At 35.3% G+C, this 27,749-nt stretch overlaps 1 protein-coding gene across 1 annotated transcript; it reads right to left on the reverse strand.

Moving 5' to 3' along the window:
- Nucleotides 1-20,658: 20,658 nt before the first annotated feature.
- LOC125387563 (C1GALT1-specific chaperone 1-like) lies at nucleotides 20,659-21,931 on the reverse strand. The gene has a single exon (XM_048415278.1). The coding sequence runs from the start codon at nucleotides 21,798-21,800 to the stop codon at nucleotides 20,844-20,846; it is 957 nt and encodes a 318-aa protein (XP_048271235.1). The 5' UTR covers nucleotides 21,801-21,931; the 3' UTR covers nucleotides 20,659-20,843.
- Nucleotides 21,932-27,749: the final 5,818 nt, after the last annotated feature.

The following is a 27,749-nucleotide window of genomic DNA, read 5'->3' on the forward strand; positions in this document are numbered from 1 at the left end:
AGCTCCACAGCTAAGCACGATAAGGAGCATCAGGTATACCAGTCTAAGTGAGGGAGGAAGGATTTTATGAGAAAAGTGGTTCATGTCATGATGGGGAAATCCTCAGACACAGCTGACTTGAACTTCTGTGAATTCTCAACTCTAGACCAACATCTGGAGAGCTACCATGGGACCAAACTATGCCCTCTACATGTGGGAAACAGGTGTGTTGCTTGGTCTGTTTGAAGAGCTCCTGGCAGTGATACTAGGATCTATTCCTAGTGTAAGAGTTGACTTTTTGGAGCCCATTCCCTGTGGTGGGATGCCTTGCTCAGCCTTGATGCAACGAGGAGGGACTTGATCCTGCCTCAACTTAATGTGCCAGGCTTTTTTGACAACCCGTGGAAGCCTTACCCTTTCTGAGGAATGGAAGGCGGGTGAGTTGTTGGGTGGGGGGGGTGGGTAAGAAGAAGGGAGGTAGGGGAACTGTGGTTGGTATGTAAAATGAATAAAATTTAAAAGAAAAAAAGGAAAAAAAGCAAGGTCATTATGAATGTTATGATTATTATAGATAATGTCAGGGTTTTTTTTAAGAATCAGTATGTAAGTTGCTAAGAGGCTGTAACATCTATCTCATTTTATTATATAAACTTTTTGCAGTAACCTGCTTTTAATTGGAAGCGAGTTTGAATGATATCTGCAGTTACCACTGATCCTTTGTGAAGCCTAATGTTCTATTTTGTTGTTCACTGTCTCTGCACTGAAATTCCCTGGGAAGTAGATCATTCTCTCTCTCTCTCTCTCTCTCTCTCTCTCTCTCTCTCTCTCTCTCTCTCTCTCACTGTGTGTGTGTGTGTGTGTGTGTGTGTGTGTGTGATGCTGTACAACCTTCTCTAGTGTTTTCCTCTCTTCCATTCTTTCCTTTTTTAATCAGGGGAAAGTATTTAATTATGGCAAAAGTATGTATATAACACTAAATTTACTGTTTGAACCAATTTATAGTTCAGTTATATGAACTACACTCTTAATGTAAAACTCTCATCACTATTCATTTCTTTAAAAAGTTTTCTACAACAAATTTAAATTCTTCAGGCAACAATTTCTTCTCCTCCGTTACTTCTAATCCCTGGTAACCCTTATGTCAATGTCTTTTCTTTCCTTTCCCACTTAACATATGTTTGTGTAAATGAATTACAGCATATATATGTTAACTGCATAAGCATACTTAAATATATAAATGCAAAATCCATGTCATCTTTTTCTATAGTTACTGTTATTAATAAATATGTAACAAAATTCACTTAGTTTTCGCTTATGTAATTAGGGCTGAACATTGTTCAGAACAATGTTCTTAGGGCTGAACACTGACTTTATAAATAACTAATTAAGGGGCTCATGACTCGGGAAGACTAAATCTCCATTTCCCATTATTTACTAACAGATCTTAGCAAGTGATGGGACCTTGTGAGAATACGTATAACTGTGTTGTCATATCAATTGATGGTATTCTTGGGCTCGACTATCATTTTGTTGGAAGTTCATGGGTGGGTCTTCTCGAGTCCTCAACAGATGTGATGCTCACTCACCTTTATCTTCTTTTTGTCATCTCATCATAGAATTTCTCTGAACATTTTATTTAGGGGTGGTATTGTACACATCAGCTGATCCTGGGAACCATGGAGTCTGTTGTCCACTGTATCTTGACTAGTTGTGACTAATTGTGACTACCTGTGTTGTACTCTGTTATGCAAAGAAATTTCCTTAATAAAGGGTGAGCACTCCTAACAATAACTATGAAGAATGTAGTTAGAGGGGCAGGAGATATGGTTTAAAGTTTAATACTGAACTTGCAGAAGGAGTTTCAATTACCAACACCACACATGGTGATCATAACTATTTGTAAATCAGTTTCACAGATTTCTAAACTCTCTTCTAGACTCCATGGGCACTATGCATGCTCATAATGCTCCAACATACACAAAAAAGAATACCCATACAAATAAGAAATACATGAAAGAAATTTTAAAAGAGAATGCAAGAGCAAATAATCCAATAAAAAAATGGAGTACAGAGCTAAACAGAGAACTCTCAACAAAGGAATCTAAAATGGCTGAAAGACACTTAAGGAAATGTTTGACATCCTTAGTCATCAGAGAAATGTAAATCAAAACAACTTTGAGATTCCATCTTACACCTATAAGAATTGCCAAGATCAAAAACACTGATAACAACTTATGCTGAAGAAGTTATAGGGAAAAGGGAACACTTCTGCATTGCTGGTTGGAATGCAAGCTGGTAAAACCCCTCTGGATGTCAGTGTGGCAATTTCTCAGAAAATTAGGAAACAGCCTTTCTCAAGACCCAGTATGCCACTTTTGGGTATATATCCAAAGAATGCAAAATCGTGCCACAATGACATGTGCTCAACTATGTTCATAGCAGCAGTGTTTGACATAGCCAGAACCTTGAAACAACCTAAATGCCCCTCAACCGAAGAATGGATAAGGAAAATGTGGTACATTTACACAATGGAGTACTATACAGCGGTAAAAATAATGACTTGTTGAATTTTGCAGGCAAATGGATGGAGCTAGAAAACATTATTTTGAGTGAGGTAACCCAGACACAGAAAGACAACTATCACATGTCCTCACTCACAGGTGGTTTTTAAACATAAAGCAAAGAAAACCAGCTGACAAATCACAACCCCAAATAACATAGTCAACAATGAGGACACTAAAACAGGCTTACATAGATCTACATAAGAAGTATAAAAAGACAAGGTCTCCTGAGTAAATTGGGAGCATGGAGACCTTGAGGGAGGGCTGAAGAGAGGAGGGGAGAGGCAGAGAGAGGGGCAGAGAAAAAAGTAGAGTTCAATAAAAATCAATAAAAAAAGAAAAAGAGAGAGAATGTAGTTAGAGTTTATGTTTATGTTTGGGAATGTTACTATAGTAGTTTCTCCATAGCCTAAACAATCATATGTGGTAGGCTAGATTTAAAATTTCAGGCATGGATTTCTTCCAATTGGGCAGACTTCAAGTTTAGTTTGAGAACTTTTGGGGATATCTTATTGTGTTCTCCATTGTTGTAATCTTTAGTATCACAATTGGATAAGTCTATCTAAAATACATGGATGAGTTTCTAGACTCATTGAAACTATCACAGTTAAACTAAGAAGAGATCAACAATCTAAATAAAACCATAATAAAGTCAGAGACTGACACATGAATAAAAAGCCTATTTTTTTTTTTTTGACAAGATTTCTCTGTGTAACAGCCCTGGATCTCATGGAACTAGCTCTTTCAACCAGGCTGGCATCAAACTCACAAAGATCTGCCTGTCTCTGTCTCTCAAGTGGCCAGGTACAGAAATATTCAGAATAAATTCTGGGAGACTTTCAAAGAAGATCTACTACCTATAATTATTTAATTACTAAAAACGAAGTAGAAATCAATGAACTTTCAAAATCTTTTGCTTATGCTGATGTTACTCTAATACTAAAACCAGGTAAAGACACAAGAAATGTATAGGCCAATATCCCTGATAAAGACTGCAGTAAAAATAAATAAAGTATTTGCTAGTTGAATACAATCTTTTATGAAAAACCTCATCCACTGTAATCAGGTTGGTTTTACCTTAAAGATACAGTGAAGTTACAACAAATGTAAAAGAAATTTTAACATATAAAAATTTTAACGTATAAAAAATGTCTTTGACAGTATGCAACATGTCTTCCTGAAAAAAGTTCTAAAAAAAATAAAACTGGACTGGAACTTATGGAGCATGTGATCAAACCGAACTCTCTGAACATGGCTAACAATGAGGGCTGACTGAGAAGTCAAGGACAATGGCACTGGGTTTTGATTCTACTGCATGGACTAGCTTTGTGGAGCCTAGTCTGTTTGGATGCTCACCTTCCTAGACCTGGATGGAGGGGGGAGGACCTTGGACTTCACACAGTGCAGGGAACCCTGACTACACTTTGGACTGGAGAAGGAGGGGGCGGGGGAACGGATAAAGAGGGTGGGAAATGAGAGGACGTGGAATTTTTTAATTAAAAAAATAAAAATAAACTTTCAAAAAATAATAAATAAATAAAACTGGAGAGAAATGAAAAAGAAAGTGTGAGTCAATACATTTCTCTTAATTTCTTAGAACTGACTTTGAAGTAAGATTCAATACATGTACAGCACAAAGAGATCAAGCTCAACTGAAAAATGTCAACTGTATGTTTCTGTGTGTGCATGTGTGCATGTGTGCATATGTGTGTGGTGTTTCTGATGTCTGTTTATATATAAATAGGTGGGCATACTTGTACATGTGTGAGTGTCTGTGGTGTACCTGGTGCATGTGAATGAGTTCATGTGTATGTATGTATAAATATATGTATATGGTTGTAAGCATTCTTGCATGCATGTGTTTATATGGTGTCCATGTGTGTTTGTGTGTGTATGTGTTTGTAATCCTATGGATGGAACTCAGGATTTCAGGAAAGCTACTCTAGCAAAAAAAAAAACACCCTGAGACTGGTATAATTTTAAATGAATATTATAGTAGCTATCAGTGTGCATTTCAACGAAAAAACTTCTTTCTAAATATAAAATAAATGTAAATATATTTACTTTTTCAAAACTACTCATCGCTACTAAGTGTGGACAAACTAACAAAGTATCAGGTTTTTAGAAAGTGCTGTTGATTGGCATTTGTTGAACCAGTTTATTTTCAACCTTGTTCTCTGTAGTTTGACCTGTTAGGAAATACTTATGAGAACTAAGAGCTAATATGTCCATAGGAATGAAAGACTCATATGCTTGGAGTTAGACGGGGTGGAGGAGTGATTGTGGGCTTTGTTCTCCACTTGCAAGTCAAGATGACTCAATTTTATATAATAAACTCCTAACTGTGATTTAAGAATTCACTTGTTTTCTAGCCTGATAATCCATCACACAGTTACCCACTTAATATCTAGTTGCCTACTAGATTAAATTAAATTGCTAATAAACATCTATCAGCACTTATTTTTTCCCTCACAGGCATTCTCAACTTTATTGCATTAGGTAGGATGAAGAGAAGGCATGCAAATCATACATATTGTAGGGAAGTCTCCCCTTCTCAGGCAACAAAACCTGAACCAAAGTAGGTGAAACAAATTTCTTTCAGGAAATTGATGTGAAGAGACAAGGGAAACACAAAATGAGTAGACAAGCATTCGTTTCTGTTTTCCTGGCATTGTATTATCACACAATGATATGCTCACAATATACTGACTGAAATTTACATCACAGGTTTTATTAATGGAATAGTGTACTGGTTTGTTTTTATTGTCAACTTGGCACAACTAGAGTCACTTGGAAGAAGGAACATTAGTTGAAAAATGCCTACATTAGATTTGCCTATGGCCATATCTCTGAGGAACAGTATTGATTGATAGTTGACTTAAGACCATCCAACCCAGTGTGGGCAAAGCCATCACTGAGCAATAGAGTCTGGGCTCTATAGGATCAGGAGTCGGGGAGCAAGTTAGTAAGCAGTAATACTTCATGATCTCTGCTTTAGTTTCTGCTTCAAACTCCTCCTCTGTGAATGCACCCTGAATTCTCTCTGTGCTCTGCTGTTTCCTAGAAGTATGAGACAGAAGATACCCTTTCTATTCTGAGTGGCTTTTTTTGTTTTATTTTGTTTTGTTTTTGTTGTTGTTGGTTTTGGGTTTTTTGGGGGGGAGGGTGTTTTTTAATCAAAGTGGTATATTATAGCAACAGAAAAATCTAAGAACAGACAGCCTTACTTCTAAAGAACATGGTCTGGTTTGTGATGATTATCCCTGATTTGCTTTCTTGACTGTTTTTAAAATTTCTAATATTTTTATCTACATTCAAATTTGGAACCTGTGATGTCAAAAGTCATGCAATCATTAAAAATGGGAAATGAATTGAGAAGAGAGTGAGCAGTCTGATTAAAAAATACTGTCTATTCATGGAGGGGAATCTGATATTTTTAAAACCTTGTCTTTTTATTTCTTTTTCTTTTCCTATTTTCAATTTTTTCTCCTTCCTTTCTCTCTTTCTATTACTTCCTTTCCCCCTCAACTCTGATTTGCCCCCCTCCATTTACTCCTCCTGCATCTCCATTCAGAAAGATCCAGGACTCCCATGGGCTTAAACAAAGCATGGCACATTAAGTGTAGGTAGGGCTGAACTTCTCCCTCTGCAGAAATGCTGGGCAAGGCAAGCCAGCATGGGGAACAGGCTAGGATCTGGTTATTATGAATAATGCTATGAGCATAGTGAACAAGTGTCCTTATGGTATGACTGAGCATCCTTTGTGTATATGGCCAAGAATTGTATAGCTGGGTCTTGATGTAGAATGATTTCCAATTTTCTGAGAAACTACCCTATTGATTTCCAAAATGTCTATACAAATTTGTACTACCAATACCACTTGCAGTGGAGGAGTTTTCCTTTATCCCATATCTGCTCAAAAAATAAACTGTCATCAGTGTTTTTGATCTTAGCCATTCTCACAAGTGTGATATCTCAGAGTCTTTTTGATTTGCATTTCTGTAATGACTAGGAATATTGATCATCTCCTTAAGTATTTTTTATCCTTTGATATTCTTTTGTTCAGAGCTCTCTGTTTAGATTTGTACCCCAATTTTTAATTAGATTTTTGATAACTTGATGTATAGTTGCTTGAATTCTTTATATATTATGGAGATCAGTCCTCTATAAGATGTGAATTGGTGAAGATCTTTTCACATTCTGTATGCTACTTCCTTCTGTTTCTCTCTTTGTTGTTTTCCAATAACAATGAAACTTTAAGGAATAAGAATCAGAGAAGATCAAAAGAAAGTTTTAAAGAAAATTTTAGCACTGATAAATGATTTCTTAAGTTTTAGAATTCTGTTACCTATTTTATGCTTTCAGAAAAATAAAGGAAGTAGAGTTGATATTTTATAAATAACAAGAGTAGGGTGAAAAATGAATACTTTAAAAAATCATGATATTTCCATTAACCCATGTGTTTGAAAAAAAGTAAAAACAAAACCAAACAAAACAAAAAAGCATAGACACTGAGAAATTTAAATAAAGGGAAATAAGAGAATAGCAAATAACCTCTACCTGATTTCTAGTTAATTTTTATGGTTTTAGTCATCCATGACCAGATGCAGTCTCAAATTATGAGAAAAATTCTACAAACAAGCAGTTGATAACTATTAAATACATCCCTGCTGTGGGGGCATAATGACACTTCACCCTGACACACTGCACCGATCAAGAACAGCCTCTGCTCTATTCACTTCCTCATCAATTAGACCACGTCTTCTGTTAGCTCCCAAGAGCACCCCAGTATCCATGGTCACCTTACCTGTTTGTGACTTAAATTATGGTATATTTGAGAGTATTAACTCAGGCACTGCATATACAACAAAGAAAAGCTATAAAATTAGGAGATGAAAGTAGAATTCAATATTGTAGTATGTGATAGATCATATTTACTTACCTGTGACTATAATACACCATTACAATTGTTCCATGTTATATTTAGTTACGATTACTAATAACTTGCTATTCATGATTTATAAACTAACCTTTGTTATACATATAGTATTTTTTTCTCAAAGTAAACACCCCAGTGGATGTAGGGTTTGGGAATATCTGTGGTTTCAGGTAACCTTTATGGATAATGGAACTTTTAGCCAGTGTTTAGAAGAGTTTACTGCACAATCAAAATATGCAAAGCCCAAAGGGTGTTAGGAAAGTTATACTTTTAAGAGAGACTCTATTATGTGAAATATTAGTGATAAAACATTCAGTTCTCTAAAGTAAATATGAAAATAATGACAAAATTATTTATTAAACCTGGTTACAGATACTTTAGAACATTTTAAAGAATTTTCCAGTTTGTTTATGTCATTAATCTCCTATAAATTCCACCTTCCAATGCTTTAGCATGCTTTCCCAACTCAAATTCAAAACTAAAACAACTGAAATATTATGCTTTCTCATAATTTCCAACCCTGTCATATCATTTTTTGGTATAGTTCTTGATGATAAATAGCATCATAAATGAAATTGCATGCTATAAAGTATCATAATAGAATAAATAAAACAGATAACTCGGTGGTGGCTTCATTTTATTTTCCTTGAGCCATTAACCAAGCATTGCCATTATCTTTGGTGACAGAAATGGGTGATGACAAAAGACCTGCATTTCCAGATGCAGAACTAAAATCACAGGCTAGGAAACAAGCAGAATTTTACAATTTCATCTGAAACTATACAGAGATTTATTCTGCTTTTTCTGGGTGTAAGAAGCATTTTAATATCTAGCAAGATGAGGAGTGTAGTAGCTCCATGGCTTAGCTTTCAAGCCAAAAGCTAAATGAAGTCTAGGAAAGTTTTATTATTCCAAACCCTTGCCTTGCAGAGACATGCCTGAAGCAAAGCTCATAATGGCAATGAATTTGGTAAAGGAAGTGCTAAATGCTAAAAAGTGTCTAAGAGGAAGAGCAAAAGAAATATTGTGCACCAAAGGAACATGATTTAATTGCATAGAGAAGAAGGAAGCCTTGGGAATGGAATCTGACACAAGGCAGTGTCGTGGGTGGGCGAACGAATGTCAAAAGATGGGATGAAGAAGAAAAGATTTATCTTGAAGTCAAGTTAAAGCTATTGGAATGCTCTGAGCACAATAGACACACATTAACATTTGAATTTTAGAATAAATTGTCATTCAAATGCAAGAACCCCTAGGTCATTTAAAGTTTGAAGGTCATTTTTGGTATGCTATTGGTGAGAAATACTGTCATCAAGTATTAAGGCTTAGGAGCACTAGAAGGTGAAGGTGGTGGTCACCATCATAATTGTTTCAGGGAAGTGTTTAGCTTAGGGTCATAAGACTCACTTTTATTTTTCTTCCAGAAACTTTCTTTCCTGATTTGGGGTGGAATAACAACTGGTAGAGAAATTAACATTTTAACTTTCAACGTTTACATTTTCCAAAATATCTAACTGAACTAAAAATAAGCTTCCTTCATATTAGATCAGCCCTTTGCATTTACAATATAATCAAAGTGCCTAAATTGAACTGTGGCAAAGCCTTTAGATCAATATCTAAATATATTGATAATCTATGCCAAGCATAAGATATTGCACTTGTAAAATTCATAATAAATATTAAATTGAGGTTTGTGTGAATTATTTAATGGGTGTTATTAAATTGATCATAGTGAGCATCTTCTCATGACCATGGTAGCAAGGCTTCTGAGGCTAAATTCTAACCATACATAAACCAAGTCACATTAAAGGGACATAAAAATGTGTATTCATTTCTAAGACTAGACATATTTCTTAATTAATTATTTTATTTTTGGTAATATTTATTCCCTACAAATAGTATAGGTGCAACATATATGCATTATATGAAGCCAAACTAAATATTATGTAGGTTAAAAATAAGAATTCGAGCTGGTTATTGTGATATGACCTTGAGGTATCAACTACTCAGGAAGCAAATACTGCATGATCACTTCTGTACAGAAGTACAATTCAAATTTAAGAAGTTTACTGATATATCGTCTCCTAAAATCTAAATTAAGATTAAATAATCAAACTACAATCACTTCCAGTTGATTGCAACCAGATATGAGGGTGTGATTAGTGACTCCTACATCCATATAAATGGCTATCAGACAAGTAAGTAATTGCTCCCAAGAAATTGGGATTCCCCAAACTATTTCAAGTCTGAAGTACTTAGAAGAGGACCTTGTTTTGTGTGGGAGAAGGTTTATAACTAATCAGATAACCTTTCAGGAAATATGGGTCCAGACAATGAGGGCTTCAAAATTATCCATAACATATCCAGACAAGGATGACTTAACTAAGGATTACTCTTGCTTTCTACTTAAACCGAAACTTGCCAGAAACTGAAGATGGCCTTTGAATTTGATCATATGCTGCTATATTGAATAAATCTTAACTTTCTTTCTTTTTCACTATTAAGTCGACTCTATTTTTCTTATTAATGATATGTGGCTGATTCTGGCTTTGTTATGGCTGCCAGAGCACATGCTCTGACCACAATGACTCTAGAAACATAATGAAGAGTTCATTGTCAAAAATAGACAATCAAGAAAACAAGCAAACAAAATGAAAAAGGGAAATAGAAAGGGACATAAGAAGGGACAAAGGGAACAATAGAGGCAAAATAGGGAAAAATAACACAGAAAGGAATGAAAGAAGCCTGGAAAACAAGAGAGGAAGATTAACAAAGAATGGTGCAGCAGGAATGCAAAAAGAAAGCAGTGTGAAACGAAGCAAAAACACAATGACAAAGCTAAATTGAGAATTACTTTACCAGTTTCTATTCCACACAAACACATGCCTACATGTGTTTCAATGTGCTTAGCAGAAACCAAGATGCTCTACTCCTTCACACCTTATGTACCCTGTATTCTTATGCTCAATCCTTAGGGCCCTCTGATAGATCAAAAGACATTATTGAAACACTGAGGGAAAAAAATCTTCCTTCCTTTTTCCAGTTGTTATTTTTACAGAAATGAATGTAATTAACACAAGACAGTAACAGATAAAATTTTCATTGTCTGTGGAATAATATACTAATATGGACTAAATGATTTCTCCCTCCAACCTTATCCATATGTTGAAACTCTAATCCCCCGTGTGATAGTATTATTAGATGAAAATTTCCTAAATTAAGTGATTTTACATGAGATTACAAGAATAGATACGACCAGATAGAAGTTGGTATCTTGAAAGTGAATGAATAAAGAATGCTGTCTTCTTTTCTCTGTCTTATATGTTTGCACAATGATGTTTAACAAATACAAACAGGAAAAGCAATTACCCAGGAATCAAAGCAGTTGGCACCTTCATTTTGGCATATCTACCTCCAGAATTGTGGGAAATATATTTATATTTATTCCACCACATCTTTTCTATATACATATATATGGGTAAAATTATGTAAGTATGCCTAAGTAGTATATGAATTGCTCAAAATGGGTTGAGATGTTAAAATTTTTAAGGTATGTTCTAGGTAGAAATCAATATTGCTGTGAAGGACTCATTAAGAGCAATTCTGCTGATGACTCAAAAAGGAAAGAGAATATTTAAATAATTATTTACAGAAAATTGCTTAAAATATGGAGAGTGAGGTACATTTTGACAGAAAGCAGGTAGAAATTAATAGTGTTTTATTGGACATCAGAGAAATGGTGATCACTGTTGTAAAGTAGTGATGGAGTTGCCAGAATTTTAATCCTGTGCTAGTGTTTTCCAGAAGGTTGAACCAAGAAGTCAGAAAATGTGATGCAAAGATGCAGAGATTCCTATGCAAAGTGTGAAAAACTGATTTCAGCTGATTTCCCCAGGTGCTTGTTGGAAATATAAGGTCAACGGACACAAATTAAATACAACCTTGTTTACACAATCTTATACAATAAAGGAACTTCTGGAGGCATTACCATCCCTGACTTCAAACTCTATTACAGAGCAACAGTATTGAAAACAGCTTGGTATTGGCATAACAGCAGAGAAGTCGACCTATGGAATCGAATAGAAGACCCGAGTATTAACCCACAAACGTATGAACACCTGATATTTGACAAGGGAGCTAAAGCTATACAATGGAAGAAGGAAAGCATCTTTAACAAATGGTGCTGGCATAACTGGATGTCAACCTGTAGAAGAATGAAAATAGCTCCATATCTAACACCATGCAAAAAAACTAAGATCCAAATGGATTAAAGACATCAACATTAATCCGACCACTTTGAACCTGATAGAAGAGAAAGTGGGAAGTAGTCTACAAGATATAGGCACAGGAGACCACTTCCTAAGCAGAACCCCAGGAGCGCAGAAAATAAGAGAAACAATAAATAAATGGGACCTACTGAAACTGAGAAGCTTCTGTAAAGCAAACGACACTGTCAGTAAGACAAAAAAGGCTACCTTCTGACTGGGAGAAGATCTTCACAAACCCCTCAGCAGACAAAGGTCTGATCTCCAAAATATACAAAGAACTCAAGAAACTAGACACTAAAACTCTAATTAACGCAATTAAAAAATGGGGTACTGAACTGAACAGAGAATTCACAACAGATGAACTTCGAATGGCTAAAAAGCACTTAAGGTAGTGCTCAACCTCCTTAGCGATCAGGGAAATGCAAATCAAAACCACTTTGAGATATCAACTTACACCTGTCAGAATAGCCAAACTCAAAAACACCAATGATAGCCTATGCTGGAGAGGATGTGGAATGAGGGGAACACTCATCCATTGTTGGTGGGAATGCAAACTTGTGCAGCCACTGTGGAAATCAGTGTGGCGGTTTCTCAGGAAACTGGGAGTCAACCTCCCTCAGGACCCAGCAATTCCACTCTTGGGAATATACCCAAGAGATGCCCTAACATACTACAAAAGCATTTGTTCAACTATGTTCATAGCATCACTATTTGTAATAGCCAGAACCTGGAAACAACCTAGGTGCCCCTCAATAGAATAATGGTTAAAAAAGGTGTGGAACATATACACATTAGAGTTTTACGCAGCGGTAAGAAACAATGACATCTTGAATTTTGCATGCAAATGGATGGACATAGAAAACGCTTTACTGAGGGAGGTAAGCCAGACCCAAAAAGAGGAATATGGTATGTATTCACTCATAAGTGGATTCTAATCATAATTAAAGGTCTTTGAGCCTATTATTCGTGATCCTAGAAAAGCTAAATAAGAAGGTGAACCTGATGAAAATCATGTATCTATCCTCCTGGAGATTGGAAATAGACAAGAGTGCCAGGTAACCTCGGGTGCATGGTGGGTGGGGGGGTTGTTGGAAGGGGAGAGGGTTAGAGAGAAGGGAGTAGGGGAGGAATGGGGAAAGATCGGGGGACTGGGATGGGGGGAGGGAGGAAGGATGGATATGGGATCAGGGAAGTATATACCTCAACTAAGGGAGTCATTTTAGGGTTTACAAGAGACTTGATTATAAAGAGGATCCCAGGTCCAAGGAGAGATCCCCAGATTGTTCTCTGGACAGAGGAGAGGGTGCCTGAACCGGCCTTGGCCCACAACCATACTGATGAATATTTTGCATATCACCATAGAACCCTTATCTGGCGATGGATGGAGATGGAGGCAGAGACCCACATTGGAACACTGGACCTAGCTCCCTAGGTCCAAACGAGAGGCAGAAGGAAAGAGAACGTGAGCAAAGAAGGCAAGAGCAGAGGAAACCTTCATCTGACGTTGGATGGCGATACCGACGGAGACCCATATTGGAGCACCGGACTGAGCCCTACACGGTCCAAATGAGGAGCAGAAGGATGAAGAAAATGAAAAAAGAAATCAGGACTGCGAGGGATGCGAGCACCCACTGATACAAGGGGACTGATCTAATGAGAGTTCACCAAGGCCAGTTGGACTGGGACTGAACTAGCAGGTGATCCAACCATATTCTCTGAATGTGGCCGGATTCTCTGAATGTGGCTGGCCCAGAGCCTTTCTGAAAAGCCATTGACAATGACACTGGGACTTGCTTCCTCTGCATATACTGGATTTTGGCGATCCAGTCTGTTTGGATTCTCACCTTCCCTGGACCTGGAGGGAGGGGGGAGGAACTTGAACTTCCCACAGGGCAGGAAACCCTGACTGCTCTTAGGGATGGAGAGGGAGTAGGAGAGGGAGTGGGGGGAGTGGGAGGGTGTTGGGAGGAGAAGCGGAAATGGAAACTTTTATAATTTAATAAAATCAAAAAATAAAATAAAACTTAAAAGTTTGAAAACGTTCAACCTTTCATCCTCTTCTCCCTCCACATTCCATTTCCCACCCTCACTTCTCCTCCATGGCATCTTCCTCTCCTCTTTTCTTTGAGTTTATTTGAGAATGTGTCTCTACCTTCTAGGCTGTCCTTAAACTATCAGTCACCATGAGTTAGCACCCTTTCTGATAGGAGTGCTGATTTGTGTCATGGTGTCTGCTTTCTGATTTTCCTTCCATTAAATACCATAAAAATTTTTATCTTTTATACATCAAGAACTGTTGTAGAGAAATGTTTCTATTGTAATATTTTTGAATATGAGATTTGGGGTTTTGGTCCAAAACAAAACTGGCACACAAAGTTAATATGCAATGGAATATATACAATAAAGATTAAATAAATCTCCTATGCAACAGAACAACAGCCTTGAAACCAAGATTGGTAAAAAGTTCAAGAGTTCCAGAAGGTCACTGTGATGATTAGCATACCTGTCAGGCAATCAGGTTATCAGTGTGATTAAGGTATTTCACTCAAGAAGTCCTTCCCCGCATTGAGTAGTTCCTTTTCTGGTTTGGGAGCCCTGACTGTATGGCTAGAGAAAGAGAACTGAAAGTAAGCCCACATTCATCAGTGCCCGTTTCTTGATAGTGCAAGTCTTTTGGCCAGCCGTTTTTAAGACCCTGATGCCTAGACTTCCTCAGGATGATGGTCTATGTTTCTGAACTGTGAGCCAGAATAATTTTTTTCTCCCTGAGTTGCTTTTGCTGTGGTATTACATTACAGTGAAAGAGTATTAATTGAGGCAAACATAAAAAAATAAATCACTGCAGAAATAGTAAGAAAATATTTACTAATATTTTTTTTTAAATGAAAGGAACAGAATGGATGAGAAATGAAATAAAAAGAGAAGACTAAAGAACTGGTTAGCAGTTCAGAACAATTGCTGTTCTTACAAAAGATACAGATTCAGTTCACAGCACACACATGGTATCGCAAAGCCTTCTCTATGTCTAGTACCAGACTGGAAACCAGGAATGAATGTTAAACACACATACTATATAATATTTATATACATAAACCCAAAATAAAAATTGAAGAATGAAAAATAAAGAACAAAAAGTTTAAAAAAGCAAAAGCAAGGCTAGATTAGTAAAACACACTTTTGAGCATTCAACTGATGGGGTGGGGGAGTAATAAACAAAATCATATTCAATTCTAATTCTGTAAAACAAATTTCAGATTAGTATTAAACTTATCCAGTATACTGAAATGCAGAAATCGAGAAATCATCCCTACATATTTCTGTGTATAAATTATTTGGAGCATATTCATTAAACTCTTTCGTGCCTTATCAGTGTTGGAAAAAAGTATTCAGGCATGAAGAAATCCAAAGCTGATATTTTCATCTCTTCTTGTTAGGTTATAAAAGAGTTAATAAAGAAACTATGTACATAAGTGATGAAAAAATGTTAATATATAATTATGTAAAATAGACACAAAAGGACAACAGCATAGTGAGGATAGAATATTACTCAAGGAAAGACCTGATTAGTCTTGAGAGTAATATGGTAAGTGAACCTATGATTAGATATTATCGAATATTTCATTTTTATTAAATATAATTGTAACTGTGATCGATGACTAGCAAAAGGTACTTAAAGGGTGTTAAAAGTACATTATATTTATGTATAAATGGAAAAAGCTTCATTTTATTTCTCCTGCATGTTCTCTATTCTATAGTAAAAATTGATTGGAAGGATAGTGACTCATTCAGCTTAACTAGATCTGACTATCTCACTAAAAATTAAAAATTTAAATCCTGAAGTTAGTGAATCCACAAGACTGTTAATTAAGTAAAGAATATTAATTGTGCAGATTCAGAAATATTTTTAATCAAAACAGCCACAAATTATCTCATGGCTATCTACAGACTATAGTTCAAAAGTATGTATGATCAGAAGAAAAATGAGAATATAATACTCAACATAATACTGAAGAACATTCACAGAAATAACAGCGTAAAGTCACAGTTTTGGAATTAATAAAGTATTAGCCAAAAATTGTGACAATGCTAAGAGGAAGAAATATGGAATTAGAAACTGATTACCGAATAATGATAATTTATCTTTTACAATAAAGAAAAATTATTTCAAAGGAGAAAGAATTCAAAAAATATTTTGGAACAACTGGATTGGATACTCACAAGGAAAAATTAAAAACAAGAAAGGAAGGGAAGCAGAAAGAAAGGAAGGGAGTGAAGAATGAAAAGAAAAATGAAAACAACACAGCTGTATTTTGGAGCTGCATTTTCTCACACACACATACACACACTCATATCACAGACTTAAGCGTATTGCCCAAACTATAAAAGTTCTTGAATAAGATGGGTGCAAAACTAATTAACCTTGTGTTTGGTGATAAGAATTTTAGATATGTCACCAAACATAGGGTATATCCAACTCAATAAGTTAGGGCTCTTTGAAGTAATTTTTTTCTTGTTTACACATTAAGTGATTAATTTAAAAGCAGACCAGAGCCTGGGAGAAAACACTCAGGTAGATATATATCTGATCAAAGACTCATATCTCTGAATTACAAACAACTGATAAAAGTTAGCAATAAAACAGAAAGTCCACTTTTTTCGAAAGCAACTACTAAGTTTTGACAAGTTTATAAATTTGTAGAAGCTGTCAGAACAGATTTCATAATATCAGTGACTCAAAACTGAAAATTCAGTTATTGATAATTCCGCGGTCTCACATCCATATCCAAGTCCTAGGAAATCTGCTTTGTTCTGGGGCTTCTGAAACAATCTGTTTAATGGACTTGACATTAATATTCTTCAATCTTTGCCTTCTAGAAGCATTAGGCTGCTTCAACCTTCCACTTTGCTTATCCTAATATTCTTGCTTGTGTTTAAATTTCCCCTTTTCTGAAGACACCATCCAATTTGGAGTAACAGTTCATTTTTATCAATAATCTCAAGTATCTAACAATGACCTTTTTTTCAGATAAAGTTTCAAAGTGAGATACTGGAGAAAAGTACTTTAGAATGTGAACTCTTAGGAGTGATGATTCAACCCATCACTGATATCTAATCTTTGTGCTTAATTAAAGAGATAATATAGTTGAAAATAAACATATTAAAAAATTATTCAAAATTCTACACAGAAAAGTGAATTAACAGTGAATGTCAACATATACTTTCTGGGATGACTGAAAAGCAGAGATCACATTAAATATCACTGAGCCTGTAAAGCTGCAAGACCTCCCATACTTATATTTGGGAAAGCAAAATGATGTAGGCTCAATGGGAGACAATTAATTCTTATGAAGCTACGGAGAGTACTGTACACTAACCTGGTGTACACGTGCACACTCTCAAACACATACCTTAAGACAAATGTTTCTATTACTTACCAAAATAATTCTATAATATTGGGAGTTATTGAATACATGGATTGTGAAATATGCATTCAATAGAATACATTCACATTCTGTAGTAAAACTAAACCACTCAACAAGGCAGAAGCATGAATAGAACAGAAAGCTAGTGAATCTTGCAAACCAAAACTATATGATTTGAATTACCATTCTTGAGTAAGCAGAAAAGAATGCATTAGTGGATCAGAATAAAGTTTACACTAGTAATAGATACATGCTATTTTACATCATCAAAATCCTTAAGTGCACGGCATATAAAAATATAAACCAACCATAAAGTAAAAATTTGGTTTATTCTTTCTTGGGTACTTATTCAGAGTCTTGAAAATAAAAATAATTTATTTGTACTGCTTTTTCTCACTTTACACTGTATTACATCTTTTCCTATCTCCAAAAAATGGAATGTTTCTAGCAAAGATAATGGAAAAATGATACAGCCTTGTGATAATTATTGAAGTTTATATTTTCATATCTTCTTTTTCCCTTGATCATGCAATGACACACAGAATTGGAAAATTCCCTTGTCTAAAATTTTGCAACCTGAGGTTTGGATATTTTAATATTTATTTAATTTTACAGGAATTAATTGAAGAAATAACTTTGGTACCTTACTAAAAATACATCTTTAACTATTTTGACCACTGTGTTTAGTAACTTAATTCTATGGTTTGTCTCTTCAATAACATATACACTTCCTGTAATGAACAGTAGATAGGTCATAATCATTGTTCTTGGGAAGGTTATAACTGACTGTATTCTGGCTTAACAATATGTCCATCAAAATACATAAGATGTTCAGGAAGTTTCCAAATAACAAATAATCTCAAAAATATAAATATTAGATAAGGTGACAGTTTAGACAGATGGCTGATAAATTTACCAGTCTACCAATCTGCACCCTGAGAATTTTAAAACTCATTCTTCTTATCATTCTATGATTCCAAATTTGCTTATGACTTGTGAATTATTGGTTAAGTGGAAAATCTAATAAAAGAATGGAATTCATGAGAAGATTAATGACTACTGGATGCTAAAACATTACAGAATATCTGAGACCGGAGTTGAGGTGTCAAAAATAAAATTATGCATTTGACAAAAGAAGAGATGTATATGAGAGTTACAGGAATATTAACAAACAGACAAAAACACCACTGGGGGGCTGGAGAGATGGCTCAGAGATTAAGAGCATTGCCCGCTCTTCCAAAGGTCCTGAGTTCAATTCCCAGCAACCACATGGTGGCTCACAACCATCTGTAATGAGGTCTGGTGCCCTCTTCTGGCCTTCAGGCATATATGCAGACAGAATATTGTATACATAATAAATAAATAAATACTTTAAAAAAAAAGAAAACAAAAACAAAAAACCACCACTGGGCAATATGGGCTGTGGCACAGATAGGAGTATTAAGTCAACAGGAACACCAAAACAAAAATCTATTTGTGCCCACTGTCAGGAGAATTCCACCACATTGCATTGCAGCATGAAGGACACTATGGAACTTTATCGCTCTCCTTCCAATCTTCCTTGCAAAATAGAATAATAAGGACTGATTATATAATGTCTGATATAATGTAATTTTTACATGAAAAGAAATTTCTAGCTTCTAGGATGTTTTTAAAAAGGAATTCAATTTTAGTTTACTGTAGTCATGCTTTCTCGGTCTGTGTTTTCCCTAGTGTCTTTCCAATCATGTGGGAATTTGAGGACAATCTTAATAAAATATAAGGGTGACATCTATGTATTTCATTTACAGATGAAGTTTTCTAAGTAAGCTTTTCATGTTTTGCCAATTCTCTGGAACTTTTATTTATTTTAAATTTTTAATGATTTTAGTGCCAAACGAATTCTAAGGATGGGACACCCTGATATACCTCCCTTTATATGCTCTTAAGTTAGCATGTTTCAAATAGTTTAACACTGTAAAACATAGCCTTGCTTTAACTGAAAGATAATTCAGAATTTCTTAAGTAAATAATTAAACCGGAATTCATTTATTAACGTTATTGGTTTTCTTTCTCCCTCACATTACCATATGAAATAACAAATCAAATAAAATTTAAGGGGGCATATTAATAATACATATCAATTTAAGATTATTGCTTCAGTCAAGGGCTTTAGCATAGTATCTTATAAATCATAGAACTTTGATATGTAGCTTAATGACTTTTAAAAACTGAGATATCCTTGCATAGTTTATTGTCTCTGACAAATTTTCCATGCATATTGATGTGAAAATTTGAATATAATCTGTATAACATGATTTTCTTTCTAGGGTTTATTTGTAAGGATCCATAGTCAACATCTAATTTCAGAACTTGAACAAGGCTGAGAGGTGCATCATGACTTAAAAAATAGAGATAAATTATAGGTAGCTTCGTCAAATATGTCCTTTTATAACTGGAATGTTGTTAAGTGGATACTGTCAGGGTCTCAGTGAGATGTCCTTTACTTTTCCTCTCTCCTCTCTCTCTCTCTCTCTCTCTCTCTCTCTCTCTCTCTCTCTCTCTCTCTTACACACACACACACACAGAGTTTCAGAGTTTCACTGTATTGTATAGTCCTGGCTGTCTTGGAACTCACTACTCACTATGTAGACCATGGTGGCCTCAAACTCACAGAAATACTCCCACCTTTCCTCCCAAGAGCTCTGATTAATTACATGCACCACCACTGATCAGTTTAGTGAAGATTTTTTTAAAAGTATTTTGTTAGTCATAAATTCACAGTTAAAACTGTATTTACATGGTTGGTAACTAAAGACATAAAACGTTAAAGTTGAATACATAATAGTTTCCCATGTATTTAATGTTTATACTTTAATAAGCATCACATAAATAAGTTTATAAATGTGTTTCCTGAATTCTAATTGGTCTTAATATTAAAAACTTGGAGTCGAATATTAGCAGGAGAAAGTTGAAGGATCAAAGAAAGAGAGCAGCCAGCAACTAGTTAACTCTATTCGAACCGAAAGTCTGATCCTGTCTCTAGGAAATGTAAGACCGAATGCTCTGGGTTCCTGTCTCCTCCTGCCTTATATTCCTCTTTCCATCCCACCCTATCAGTCCTGTCTCCATCTCTCTAGTGTTGGAATTAAAGGCATGTGATCCCAAGTACTGCAATCAAAGGTGTGAGATCTGTCTCTCTTAAATCTGTATCAGTCTAGTGTAGAACAGGATGGCCTTGCACAGAGATCTATCTGCCTCTGCTTTCGAGTGCTGGGATTAAAGGCTGTGTCACACACTATCCTCTGTGTCTAACTAGTAGTGGCTTAGCTCGGCAGATTTTTAGAGCCAGGATTGCCCTTTCAGTTTGAGGCAGAGGTAAGAACTAGTGCCTGGCTTCTCTGTGTCTCTGATCTTCAGGAAAGATTTGTTAGATCACGAACAAAATATCACCATATAAATGCAACCTTTATTTGAACTCTTGCTATTAATAAAGCTTTTATCTACAACATGTAAAAATTTTACAAGTACTTTAAGGGAAAATAACACATTATCTAAGGATATAAATTGAACTTCAGTGTGTAATAACACAATATGATTAGACCAAGAAAGAGGCACTCTCCTGTGTTGGGTATATTATTTTTTGCAGCTACTAGGGCTTCTGTAGTTATCAAATACAGGCTCTAACTATTTTTCAGTCATTGTCAGAACCATTTGGAGGTAAAAAAACCAAAGCATCATTGAAAATATGTCCAAATGCCCTAAGACGGTACACCCCGTACATCATCACTTGCATCTCATCAGGAGTCAGTCCACTGAAAGTGATGGCCATGTCAGAACAACATCCTTCTATGATATCGTTCGGGTAGTCAGTAATTGCCTCTTTAATAAACATCCCAATAGTTTTGGTATTAAATAAATTTTTTCCTTCCTCGTCTTCAGCATTTTCTGCCAACACTCCCTCATAACCCAGGCAGTGTGCTAGCGACAGATCTTCAGCCATCCCCCAAATCCCTGTTTCCTCTTCCGGACACTCACTTGAACTGACAGTGAAAAGTCTGTTGAATCTTTTCATTGATTCTATACTTAAGACAACTCCTCCCTCCACACTCACATATTCAAGGCTTCTGAAACGTTCAGTGTGACCTAGATAAAAAGGTTGTGATGGATCTTTTCTTAACAAAAAATACTTTAAGTTTTCGATAACAGCAAATGTGGTGGGATATGCAAGAAAGAACCAGTTATATTGGTCTTTGTATTTATTAGAGGCATATATGGAAGCTTGTTTGATCATCAACCAGGTGTCAGTTTCATTCACGGTGACTGACTCGAACACTCCAACATGTTCAGAACTGAAGAACTCGGCTTTATCACAGTGTTTGGCCCAAGTCTCCTTCACTGCAGCCCACAAACTCACATTTTGATGTGTGACAAGAATGATACAGTAAACCCGGATGCTGTTACTAAGTTCCACGCGTTCGGCTTCTGACATTTTTAAAACTTCTTTGTTAGGAGCTTGCAGGTGGTGATGTTCGTGGTTATGCATCCTGTTTCTGCGACCTGGCCTAAGGTGTCCAAACACCGTGATCAAGGCAAAGGCGGTACTTCCGAGCATCACACCCTTCAAAAACAGGCTGCATTCTGAAACCATCTTTCTGAGGCTAAAATGGCTTTGCGGTAGAAAGCACAGCCACCTATGGTTTTCTGCTCAAATCCAAGCTATCTCCTTATACTACTGACCTGACACCAACTGACGCAAGCGGCATCTTGTGTTGGTCCTCTAAGGAGATGGCTAAGTAGGAAGTGGTGGTCTTAAATGTACGGAGAGCCTGAAGGGACAAAGGAGTTTTGCTCCTGCTTGCTCACCCGCATGTAGGAGCCATTTTCTAACTAGTACACCAAAAGGGCTCTGGAAAACTACCAGGGTTTCTGGTCTCTTTGACCCTAGCACTCTGTTTAGTTACAATAAGTAGCTAAAACCAGAATACATTTGATTCTCGGCTGCTGGGAGTTCAACCACAGCAAGCCCAGTTATTTGCCTAAATGACTAACAAAGTTATGGGGTAGGAGCAGTGGTATGGGTATGTAATCATCAACCTTGTCTTCAGGGAACCAACATGAGCTTCACTAAGGTTTTAGTTTATTTCTTTCTTTTCTTTAAATTGTTTGCAGAAAAGGATATTCAAGCAAAACAAAAGTAATCTATAACTGAAAAACAGAAGCAAGAGATTCAATAGATCTCCTGCAAAGTCAGAATTCCATTTCTATGTTCAACTAAAACGATGAAGAAAGACATTTGTAACTATGTGCAGGCTTAATAGTGTGCACTCTTAATAGTGAGAGTTTGCTTTGGACCTTTTCTGTCTTATTTCCCTTTTCATCCTTAAGTTTTGCCTGGCCAAGGCCCTTTGCATATTCTAGACACTGTTCTGACAATGAGCTTTTCTAGCATGACTGACTAGATGTGAATTTGTAGCTAATATGATACATCTTCTAAACCACTTGCTCCTAGTTTTCTGAGAAAAGTCCACCTGGTCTTCCATAATAATATGAAGTACTCTGTGCTATACACATATTTTATGGTATATAGATTCCATATTAGTATATTGAACACAGATATACCCAGACTCATGGGCAAATATGAATGCTTATGTTTATCTTTCTTCCTTTATAGACTATAGATAGTTTACTGTTTTACCAGTTGGTCATCCAACAATTAGTAAAATATTCTTGGAAGAAACTATGATAATTTATTTTTGTTATTATTAACTAACGCCTAATTGTTCTTTTACCTACTGTGCAATGTAATAAGCATGTAACATTAAATAATTATGAGACATTGACCTAACTATTTCTTTGAAAGATTTCCTGTTTTTAGAAAAATGGGAATCTTTTTTGAAGTGTTGCTGGGGGTAGTGAAAGGATAGTCTAACTTTACCGAACCTAATATATCAGGACAGCGCATGGTCCTCAAATGAAAACTATTGAATAAAAATTAATTCAATGAAAACATTGCAATTTTAAATAGAAAGTAATTAAGCAATCCTGCAATTAGTGAGATGTGCATCAATATTTTATTTGCCATTACATAGTAAAACAGAAGGCAGATTGGAAGATGTAATAAAGACAAATTCATAGTCATTGAAGTTCTAATCCAGCTGTTCTATGTAAAGGTGGATAGCTAAACAAGTTTTACAGTTTCTGATTTTCTGGCTTTTCAGGAAACTCGCAAATATTTTATGAAGCCTTTTAAAATGCAGTTAAAGAATACCTAAACATGACATTCAAAAACATATAATAAATTCATAGGACTTGTTAGGACATTTTCTCTTGCTTTTTTCTTTCAATTTCATATACTTGGAAAACTTGTTTATCTGCATAATCATATTGTACCTGAAGAGCACACAGTGATTTACTTACATTGAAAGAAATAAAAGTTCTAACCTACATAATGCTCTCTATATAAAAACACAAAAACAACAACAACAAAACCTCTGACTTTATTAAATGTCAACAGATAGAAATTCAGGAATATCTGAATTCCCTGTGAAGAAAAGCTCAGAATCTTAAAATTCAAGATGATTCCTTCTACATCTAACAAAATCCTTAAGTTTTAGAGACATCTCACCACTCATTGGCTAACTTTCTAATTTTCTTTCGTCAACATGAACCAGATTAAAATCCAGTTATATATTTAACTTCTACTACATGGATTATTAAATAGTTTTTTCCCACTATTTAAATATTTAAGATGAAATGACAAGACACTGAAGCATATGTGGGTAACAAGCCTGTAATCCTAGCTACAAGAAGACTGAGGGAGAAGTGTGGGACATCACAGCCTGCCAGATCTATGTAGAGAGAGTTTCTCTAAAAATGAACACAATAACAAATTAAAAGGGACTTATTGGTTTCGACCTTAAGTGTGTGTGATGTGTATTTTTGTGTGTATAAGTCCATTTCTTTGTGTGAGTCCTGTCTTTTGTTCTTTGTCTTCACAACGTCTTATATATTTATTGATCATGACTTTCTTGCTTTAAGTCAACATTGACAGCTCAGTCAATCTCAGTACCCATATTTGTCTGAGACTCTGTTTCAGCATCACTAATATTGGGCTTACAGATAGACTACCATATTGCTCTAGCAATTACATGAGAGTGAGGCATATGAACTCAATTCCTTCATTTTGTACTAAAATGTTTTATCTACTGAGCTATTTCTCCACCCTAGGAGATACTTGTACATTGTAGCATAGAATCTGAATGAAAGATGACAATTTAAAACCATTAATCTTAAAAATGTATTGCTTTTAATGACAATTTGAATTTAATAATTCCTTAGAAAGCAGATATATAAGCCTTAATTTTATTGATGTTTAAATATTTTCATAACTTATATTCCACTTTTCAATTTGATAGTATCTCTCCTTGAATACATACTTCCTATTTACTTAAATTTCTAATGTGATAGTTTTTATGAAGGAACTAAAAGGTCTGGTTAGCTCTTCTTATGGTAATTACTATAATATTTTATTTTTACTGATTGCACATTTATTGTTTGTGAACTTTAAAAATCCCTTGTTTATCTCCTGTTTTGAGTTCCTTTGTTTTAAAATAATGTAAGTCATATTTTTTTATATTAACTTTTGCTATTTTCCCTTCATTTTCTCCCCACCCCCATTCACTCCTCAGAGCGGGTGAGGCCTTCAATGGCGAATTAACAAAGTCTACCACATCACTTGCCACAGGACCAAAGTCCTTCTCCCACAACTAAGCTAAGCAAGGTATTCTTCCATAGGGAATGGGCTCTGAGAGCCAGATCATGCACTAGGGATATATACTGATTCCGCTGCTAGTTGTCCCCAGACTGCCTATGCCACACACCTGTCACCCATGTTCAGAGAGCCTCGTTCAGTCTTATGCTGGTTCCCCAGCTGTCAGTCTGGAGTCAGAGAGTTCCCAGTTGCTTGAATCAACTATTTCTGTGATTATCACTTTTTTATATGTCTATTTTACAATTTTTTGGTGTCTGCCCTAAAACTTAGAAATTTCCTTGATTAATCCAAACATAATCTAAAATACTTTGCACACATTTCAAGACAAAAATGGAATTTGTAAACTGAAGCCCACCAAAAAACACATTTCTTATCTCTGGTATTGCTTCTCTGCTTTCAAAGTTCATATTTTTATTTGCTTCTTGCAAATGAGGAAGTAATTTAGGTTTGTGTGAACTAGTAACAGAGTTCCACTGTCCAGTATCATCTTTTCTTTTAGGTAGAAAATGTCATGTTGTTAAATACTGTGGCTCAATTTATTTTATGCACGAATTGGATATAGACAGAAAGCAGACCAGCAAAACAAAGTATGGGCAGAGACTTTGCAAAAGAAATACAGTCAGCGTTACCAATTTTCTATCCTAAGAATAAAAGAAGAAGATAGAATCACAAGAATCATCAATATGTTAGTTGGTATACGACAACTAATCATGTGTTTGGAACAGGATTTTTTCAAGTACAGTCACCTAACATTTAATCATACTTGTTTACATAAATGAGTTTCTGTAAAATATTCAAGCTATTTGTAATCATTCCATTTAACCTCATGATTTATAATACTGAAGCATTTGCTTTGTGTACTTGGACACATAGAAGGATGCTTTCCTAAGATATCTTACATATAACCTTTAATGTGCTGCAGAAACTGGTGATTGCACATTTTTCATAGTGATAAAATTAAAAATTATGTTTTACATTCTTGCAAAAATTTACAATAGTTCACACTGGAGAGCCTTTGTTTGATGTCTTCAGAAGACTTCAGAGAGGTAAGCAATTGGTACTTCAGTGGCTTATTAATCTACCTGTAGACCTTGCCAGAAAACAGTAGCTAGTTTTTTAAAACCTTACTTGAAATATTCCCACTTGATACTATTATTTAGGTTAAATGCATTATTAATAAAATACTTTGCCTGGATATTAAAATTATCTGACAAAGAAACTTGACTCTAGGACATCCACATGTTTGTCACAGTTTATTTCCCGTGTGGTGTGAATGTCATTGTAGTGGAACCCTGGTACAGGGAAGGCCAGAAAGCAAAGAGAAATGAAGGCTACTGCTTATATGTTGTGGCTTGAATTGGAAATGTTCTCCAGAGGCTCATTGATTTAAAAAAAAATAGTTCTCAGTCAATGATATTGTTTGAGTTTTCCTTCCTCAGTTAATCCTCTTTGGAAACGCTGAAAGATAATCAGAGTTGGGTCCCCTGGGAATTTTGAATTCTAGAAAGTTGAAAATAGATAGTAACCATCTTACTATTATTATATTATCTTCTTACTAGAGACATTAAAACTCCAAATTTCTTCCTCACATTTTTTACCTGATCCTCTGCATTAGGAATCTAGAAAACAATTCAAAGTATTTTGGCTAAGTGTTTAAACTATGCTTATTCCCCTATAGTTCCAAAGCCTATTAGTGTATTGTTGGTGTTTGTTGAGGAGTGTGTGAAGTGATTCTTCTTCACGTGTCTGTTCTCCAGCACATACTCTGTATCTACACTCCTTCCCTTAATGGACTCTACTTGAATTGGATTTCACTCCTACTTTATGACCTCATTTGTTCTTAATTGCCTCCTTAAGGACTCTACTTCCAAATTCAGTCAACATCAGAGGTTAAGTTTTGACCTCTAATTCAGGGAAGGTACAAATGGTCTATTATATACCCTTATATACTATTATAAAACCACCCAGTTTCAAAAAGACACAATGTAGTCCATAATAGAACCTTTATCTATTTCATTATTTTAAACACCTTTAATCTCCTAAGTGTAACAGTGATATTATTTTATCAAATGAACAATTTAATTTACACATTACCAGGTCTCTTTATTAAGCTATCTTTGACAAACTGATGTATATTTTCTCCTGGCTGAAGATGATATACCTATTGCTGAACGAATATTGACTTTGGCCCTTGACTTGGCTTAAACAGGTTAACAGAAGTTTAATTGACACAAAGTGCAATTATACTTGTCCTTTGACCCTCTCACAATTGCTGTGAGAACGTGGAGCTTTCTGGAAGCAGTTAGTGTCCCTTAAGACTGATGCCTAAAATAATAGCTTATAGAGCCCTAGATTTTGTACGATAATATGAGGACACAGATCTAGGAAAATAAATCACAATTTTAGAGTTGCATTAGATGTTCATTTGTACTTAAAATATTACTACAACAATCTACTGGTATAATACCTTCTGCATACTGTTTGCATCTACTATCTGAAATACTTGAATCTTCTCTCTCATATATGACATAGAAACCCATATGAAAAAAATTAGGACCATATCTTTTAAATTGAGGTTATTTAATTAATCAAATATCCATAATTATTGGTAGCTACCTTTGGATAAATACACATTCTTATCGTTGGTATGTTTGTTACCTATCAAACAATCAAACTAAGGTTCGCTTATATAACTTAAAGGCCAAAAACGAGTGACTTTAAACTTTTCATATAGTCAGTCTCAAATGATTCTTATATTTGATGAAATTAGTAACTGTTCATGCTCCTTGCAGATTGCTGTACCCTGAAGCACATTTCACCCTGATG

Source organism: Myodes glareolus, chromosome 8 (assembly GCF_982192425.1).
Source record: "Myodes glareolus chromosome 8, mMyoGla1.1, whole genome shotgun sequence".
NCBI lineage: Eukaryota > Metazoa > Chordata > Mammalia > Rodentia > Cricetidae > Myodes > Myodes glareolus.

Bases quoted from the DNA above. Each gene is read 5' to 3' on its own strand.
- LOC125387563 (XM_048415278.1), bottom strand. From the start codon at position 21,800: ATGGTTTCAGAATGCAGCCTGTTTTTGAAGGGTGTGATGCTCGGAAGT.